This window comes from Solanum pennellii, chromosome 2 (assembly GCF_001406875.1).
Source record: "Solanum pennellii chromosome 2, SPENNV200".
NCBI lineage: Eukaryota > Viridiplantae > Streptophyta > Magnoliopsida > Solanales > Solanaceae > Solanum > Solanum pennellii.
In genome coordinates this window covers 28,591,412-28,599,475 of record NC_028638.1, presented here as the reverse complement: position 1 = coordinate 28,599,475, position 8,064 = coordinate 28,591,412, and the positions used below count along the sequence as shown (strand labels likewise).

Below are 8,064 nucleotides of genomic sequence, written 5' to 3'. Positions count from 1 at the left end.
CCGATCTCATGAGGTCGGTATCTAGATGAAGTAAAAATACCTACCTCATTAGGTCGATATTTGGATGAAGAAAAAATACCGACTTCATGAGGTCGGTATTTGGATGAAATAAAAATACCGACTTCATGATGTCAGTATTTGGATGAAATACCGACTTCATGATGTTGGTATTTCGATATTGATGAAATAAAAATATCAAAAATAAAATATGTTTATTCATTTATTTATTTAATACCGACGTCAAGAAGTCGATATTTTATGTAATTAATTTTTTCCGCAAAAAATACCGATTGTTTGAGGTCGGAATTTTCCCCCCTCCTTATTTTGCCTAAAAAGCAACTAGTTTTATTATTTTTAATAATACTGACCTTCGGAGGTCAAAAATTACCGACATCATTTGAGATCGGTAATTTTTAGGTTGGTATTCACTTTTTTTTAGTAGTGATCTTCAATCTATACCATCTTGCACCAAAATCCCTCATAAGAATTTCTTTAAGAAAATAATTTTTTACTTTTTTGTTTTATTTTCAGCCTTACAAGGCAATGAAATAATTAATTTACAGCCAAGTCGCGACTTTCCTGTGCCTTACAATGCACAGCCGCCTTGCGTTCTGTCAGAAAATTTGCACCTTGCAACTGCTACCCTAATTTGGACGACGACGACATTAATTTATTCGTACGAAGTTTTTCTTTTGGTTCTAAAATCAATTTTGTTGCCCTTTTAATATTTTGGCAATCCAGACTCCTTTTTTGGGAGGTCGTAGAATTTAATTGAAATTATTAGGACCCATTTGACTCGAATAAAATTTGGGAGAATTTGAGAAAACTTGGGAAAATTTTTGGGGAAAAAAATGGGTTAATGGTGTTTGACTACATAATTTGGTAAATATATTTGCCAAGAATCTCAAGTTTCCAAATACTAGAAAAAAATAATTTTTGAGCCAAGTTTTAATATTTGAGAACTTTTAAAAATTTAAAATTTACCCCTAACTTTTATATTTTATAAAAAATACTCATAATATGTATTCATCATATCTATCTATTACTACTAATAAATAATTAGATGACTCATCTATCTATTAAACAACATGTTCACCAACCACATTAATCATCTCTATCTATTAAATACAAAGGAATGTGATATCATTTGCATAACTACAGAAAACATTAAAGAGAGCCTAAGTATGTCAAAGAAGTATTTAATTATAGATATGTCTCTTTGCGTAATGTGATTGAAAGAATATTTTGTGTGTGGAAAAATAGATTTAGAATACTACGACAAGACTGTATGCGTCTAAAGTTTCGTTCTTGAAAAATAGAAAACAGGAAAAGAAAAATAGCAAGCAAACAATAATATTTGAATTTGAATTTATGCGAAGGTTAAAATCTATGAAATCTTTAATAAAAGATGTAATCCTATGATTTTTCTCTTCACGAACACTTGGAGCGAAGAATTATTTGTATGCGGAAGACTTCACCACTGAAGAGCAACTATGTATTTTTGTATGTATGTATTTGTGTGTCTTTTGGTCAGAAGAAGACCTCTTTATATAGGCTTAATTTAGGGCTTTAGGGGTATTTTGGTTTGAGTAATTCTTTAACCCTGGGCCTGAAGAACATGAGTTGGGTTCATCTTGTCAACTAATGGACTGACCGAAGTGATTTGGACTTAATTTAAGTCATACAATTTTGACTTAGATATTAATCCGACTTTATCAACCAGTAATTTGACTTGGTCAACATATGATGATTTAAGATTTAACCCAAATTTAATACGGATTTATCAATAAAACTTCACTGCCTACAAATGCCCCCTGCTTCAAGGCTTGTTGGGGTGTTCGATTTGTCGAACTTGTAAAGACAAGACTTGAAGTATTTGTGAAGCAAATATTTTTTTTCGTCGTAGTTGATCTTTCACGAGACATTTGAAGCTTCATGAGAAATGACCATGCCGATATGTTGAGGTCAACATTTACCAGAGTTTTCATGACAATATTCTCTAATTTGTAAGAGGTCATTTGACTTTCGGTTGTTTATCAATTCATTTTCGACTTGAACTGTTTCAAGCTCTTGAAAAATTATCGCTTGAAATTTCTTCATAGTGTGGTAAATTCATTTGGGTCATCACTATGAAATGACCTCCAATTCAATGAGTAAGGATTGTGTCCACAAGCTTGACTTGGTGATAGAGATCTTGTGGCTTCGATGCAAATTTTAGGCTTTCACTTGAATAGAACGCAAGGAATTCAAATTCTCATGACGCGAGTCTATTCTCATTCAAGCATATTTTTATGTATCTCCCGAGAAAATTTTACCATAATTTTGTTTCTATGGAATTTCCATAATTTGATTCCCATGGTAAATTTTCATAATTTAGTTCTTATGAAAACTTAACATAATTTGTTTTCCATAGAAAATTTTCATAATTTAATTCTTATGAAAACTTACCATAATTTGGTTTCCATGGAATTTCCATAATTTGATTTCCATGGAAAATTTCCATAATTTGTAGGAAATAAACTTTCCATCTTCATAATTTTCAATAATTTGTAGGAACACAATTTATGTACTTTGATTTCTATAAATACATATGCTCTTACAAGGATTGATTGTCAATTTGAGGCATACAAAACTCAGTTTTCGTCACTTTGTTTTTCAGCACAGCACGCCTGAGGTAGAAAGTTCATAACTTGTTGTAGAAATATTGAGATCATGATCCGTTTGATGTTCCAGAAACTAGCCTCAGAGAGCTATGACATATCCAAACTTCAAAACCAAAATCCTTCAGAATTGACGGTAATTGATTTTTGAAGTTTTCTATCAGATCTGTCTTTTTTTTGTATAGCTCTATGCAATTTCACCAAAACGTCTATATCTTGGTATAGGAGATTTCGAAGGATGAGCGACTTGTTTCTATAGAAACTAGACATCAAAGTCTTCATCAGTTTACTTCTCTACATCTTTACCGAAGAGTCATATTGATTGAGATTTTTTTTTATCATCTACATGGAGAGACAATATAAAACTCTTAAGTCAATAGGATCATATTCATCATGACAAGCGCGAGAGCATATGCCATGATTTTCATCATGCTGATTTGAAGCTTCGTGCAATTGGCAGCGTGAGACACATCATTCATCATGACAAACGTGTGACCATATGCCATAATTTTCATCATGGCAATTTGAAGCTTCATGCAATTGGCACCGTGAGACACATCATTCATCATGACGAACGTGTGAGCATATGACATAATTTTCATCATGCCGATTTGAAACTTCGTGCAATTGGCACCGTGAGACACATCATTCATCATGACGAGTGAGAGAACATATGTCATAATTTTCACCGCCGATTCGAAGCTTCGTGCAATTGGCACCATGCGACACATCATTTTTCCCTCTTTTTTTTTGCAGGTTTATGATGATGAATTGTATGTTGATCATCTTATTTTAGAGTTTTGGCTTTGATGTTGAACCAAACATGAAACATAATTGGTGTCTTTTATTTTGCAATTGTGTCTTTGACGATAAATCACACTTGAGATCTCTTCTTTCGTAGTTTCAACTTTGATGACGAACCATATTTGGCATCTCTTATTTTGTTGTTTCAACATTGATGACGAACCACACTTGGTGCCCCTTCTTTTGTAGTTTCACCTTTGACGACGAACCAGCTTTGGTGTCTCTTATTTGGAGGATCACGTAGAGAATTTCTTCAAGTCATATGCAGAGTATGATACTTTAAGATCATCAAATATAACTAAAGAATCACATGAGAAGGCTCTCTCTGATGCACAACGTCATCTTGATGGTGCAAAGTTGGCACATGAAAAGTTGGATATATCCATGGAGAAACTTCAAGCAACTCTAGCAGATGTAGAGAAAGACTTAAAAGCCTTATCTTTCAAGAAAAAGAAGGTCACCGGGCTCATTAACAAATATCAAGAGAAGTTGTCCAAAAGTCAAGAGAATGTCACCACTACGGAGGACGAAATTTATACCATTGAGACAAATAATGTGATGTCTAACGACGAGGTTGAGAAACTAGCCAAGCTAGAAGACGCAATTGAGAAAAGTCGCCAAGAAATCATAAATTTCAAGCCTTTTCCGTAGTTAGATTTTTTTTATTTATTTGCTTAGTATTTTCTTACTCGCTCATTAAGGTGTAGTGGTTTTTTTTTTCTTTTTCATTTTTTGAAGCAATAAGATAGTAACTATATTTCAATAAGAAACTCCTCGTCTTGAACTTTGAATTTTGATTCTTTCTTTCCACGAGCCCCCTATATTATTGGAAAAAAAGACTACATAAGCTAGCGTTCATATGAGGATTGGAACAAAATGTTACTTTTTTCAGCTTTCTTCAACTTTGCGTACATGTGGAAGAAAATTCATAGCGTTAAGTAGGAGCATCAGAATAATGAGCTTCTTTTTTGGTTGGAAAGATAACTTCAAGATCTTCAGTCTGTAAAAAAATCGCATCCATATGATTTACGGACTAATGCAGATTTATCGTCAAAGGTAGCTCAAAATTTGGGTGCTTAACTCTTCATTTGAACGAATCAACATGATGTTCACATGGCGACATTATATTTTTTTTCTTATGACTGAACATAGAGTAAAAATACTCTAAGTTGCCTACATACCTCAGTGAAGAGGATCAAGCTATAACGTAGTTCAGAAAGCGAGCTTTAATTATTTTTTTTGTGTCCTAACTTTTACCTAGGCCGCCTCTTTCGAGATTTTCAATCTAGCGGATATTATTTTTAGGAGCCGTACACAGTTTATACTCTTGCGGGCCAGGAGTATGACGCCGCTTCAAGGATAGTACTTCTTTAAGATTTTTTCATTGATGGGACCAATCCGCAAGCCATCTGCATCCATAAGTTTGTAAGCTCCACTTGAAGAGACTTCTTGGATGACGTATGGTCCATCCCATTTTGAGGTGAACTTGCTTTTCGATTTATGAGATATGATAATTGGCCTTCTAACAGCAAGAACTTGATCACCAATTTGGAAGGACCTTAGGCGAACCTTTTTATTGAAAGCACGAGAAAGACGAGCTTGGTAGCATTCAAGACTTTGTTGAGCTTCCAACCTTTTCTTATCGAGAGCTTCCAACTCTTCAAGACGCAGGCGAGCATTATCTTCTTCTGTAAGTCCCTCTTGGATGGCAAGCCTCAATGAAGGTATTTGTCGTTCAAGTGGAAGGACTGCTTCTGTTCCAAGGTTGATTTCTTTCAATGCGTCAACTGTCACCTTTACTCCTTCTTCAAGTTCGGGTGGCGCATCTTTAACATCTTCATCTTGGAGGTTCTCCATCGCTGAAAGATATGTGGTAACACCATGAAACATTCTCCGACTCTCCAGTAATTTTAATTGGAGAATAAGTATGCATTTCATCTTGTGTAGTGACATGATATGAAGAGCCAACACTTTCTTCATCTTCCTCATGTTTCTTAGTGTAGATCACAACATGTGAATTTGCCTTTAGTACTTCTCCATAAGAGACCACAATGTTCGTATGTCGCCTCTTTCTAGAAGGGATTAGACTTTGAAAGTCTTTAGGAGCATTTTGAGATTTGGGTAAACCAGATGCTTGCATACCCTTGCTATTTCTTCGACCCTTGTTTTTATTCCTCAATGGTCCTAACCTCTCAAATACATAAATCCTCTGTGTTGAGCTTCCAAGTCGATCAAAGACAGAAGGCCTCTTGTTAGAATTAGCAGACTTATTTTCCGCTGTTATGTAGTTGTTGCTCACCCTTTTTATGGAGACGCGAATAGGTGGAGGCTTTTTGTAGCCCACTCCTTCACGTTGCTGCCTCATAACGGGTTCGGATGGAAGCTTTCCCAATTTTGATGGTTCATTTGGATTGAATCCAGCTTTTTTTAGCAACCTGTAAGCATTAGGATCAAAACCTTCTTCTACACGCTTAATTGGGAGTGCTTCATATTGGGGTGACTTAGAGGCCACAAATTTATCATGAAGCAATGACTCAGGAGCCATAGACTTCCCATGTAATTTTGTGGATGACTTCATCATATCAATTCTCCTTACAGGAAGGGTCAAACCTTCCAGCGCACTTTCTCGCAAAGCGAGAGAGTGTCCCTTGTCCTCCTTTGCCTTTGGGGCATAACGAAGAATGGATGTGACCTTTTTACTTGAAAAAGCACCAATCACGTTAGACATCTTGTTTGGATTGTCAAGCTTTGGATCTTCCTTGTTTGCGACTTTTGACTTACCGACAACTACCTTAGCCATCTTGTTGAGGAGTCCGACATTTCCAAATGCAATGTCATTAACTTTTATGGAATATTTCTTCAAATAAAACTTTGCATCAGCAAAGTGAGCTTCAGCTTCAGTGAATGGATTATCATCTGCAATAATCCTTTTTACAACTCCATTCTCATTATACTTCAAACATTGGTGGTAGGTATATGGGACTACTTTGTTCTCATGTACCCACGACCTACCAAGCAAAAAGTTATATGAAGTCTTTGCATTAATTATATGTAACCACACGCTTGATTGTAACTCTCCGATGGTGAGGTCTACTTTGACGGTCCCTATGGACCTTTGTCCTCCTTGATTGAATCCTTGGATCATCAAGCGACTATAAGTAAGATCTGCTGTTGATATCCCATGTTGTTTCATTGTGCGGATCGAAAGGATGTTGATTCCAGATCCTTCATTGACTAGGATTCTCTTTACTCTTTTCTCACGCGCAAAACCAACCATGAATAAAGGGCGATTATGAAACGTGTTACCAAACAGAAGATCATCGTCAGAGAATGTGATTTTGGCCATACATGCATTTTCGACTCCAGGAGATGAATGTGAATCATATTTTGGTTATGAGCATGATGAATTTTAAACTTTAGGAGACTACTTTGGAGAATTATTTGATGATTGATATGATGGAGTTGCATCTTTCGCTTCCTTTTCATCGACATTACAACATAGAGCTTTTGTGCCATCACATGTGAACTTTGTGTAGAACCAATATGGCAAATATTCTCCAAATGTAATTGGTTGAGGCCTCTCTTGGTAGTGGTGCACCTTTATTTCCTTTTGTCTTTGAATGCAGACTCAAAGTTTTGGTTTGGGTCTCCTTACCATCTTTTCCCTAAGGTGTCGCTTTGTTGACTCTTTGTGTGAACTCATTTTCGGCGTCTACGGCGAGTCACAGGAGTCCAACCTATATCATCAAGATCATCGACTGGGTATTCATCTTCTCTCGTCGATCCCTCTCGAACAGAAGCCGCATTCTTAGTATAGGAAGAGATAACAAATTATTTACATCAATAGGCTCAAAGTCTCCAAACCTAACCATTCTTGTCTGATTGATGTTTGGGATGTCTTGCTCATTATTTCCTTCAAACAAAATTGCAGGTCATGACCATATTGGGTAAGTCAGAAGCGAAACTGACTTGGTTTGAACTCAATTTCTCATCTTCAAGTTCAATTTTCCCTTTGCGAGCTAAGTCCATGATTTTGTCCTTGAAGAGGAAGCATTTCTCGATAGGGTGGCCAACCAACCGATGATATTTGCAGTATTTTGGATCATCACTCCTTCCTGCTTCATCTGATCGTTTCATCTCTGGTAACTCAAAAAGTTTCATCTCAAGGAGTTCATCAAAGATTGCAGAAACATCTGAGTCAAGAAATGGGTAGTCTGATACGCTCAAACTTACTTCTCAAATAAGAAGTAAAGCGGTCGTGTCAAGTAAATAACCCAACTAGTGAGGTTGGGATCGTTCCCACGAGGAAAATAGTCTAGACTTAACTTCAATCTGTTATTACTAGTGTTCGGTTGATAACTTCCTTGGAAAGTAAAAACATAAAAAGGGGGGTTTATATTTCTCAATGAGTAAAAATAACTAACGAAATTTAAAGAGACACTTAACGGTTTTGAAAGTTGGATTTTAATCAATTAATCAAAGTAACTAGGGTTTACGTGTTCCCCACAGGTTCATAACTTGATAATTCTAACTTTAACAATTCTTTCCTAGTATCTTGCATGCAAAGTGATAAGTTATGTATTTCTAAATCCTTGGTCCG

General features: G+C 35.9%; 1 protein-coding gene across 1 annotated transcript in view; it reads right to left on the bottom strand.

The window, feature by feature from the left end:
• Positions 1–7,163: 7,163 nt before the first annotated feature.
• The window catches only part of LOC107009851, an 11,984-nt gene continuing 11,083 nt past the window's right edge, over positions 7,164–8,064 (bottom strand). Inside the window, exons 2-3 of the mRNA XM_015209173.1 lie at positions 7,434–7,657; positions 7,164–7,271 (exon numbers count right to left, since the gene is read on the bottom strand). Of these exons, the coding sequence (XP_015064659.1) occupies positions 7,164–7,271; positions 7,434–7,657 (332 nt within the window). The remainder of the gene's footprint in view (positions 7,272–7,433; positions 7,658–8,064) is intronic.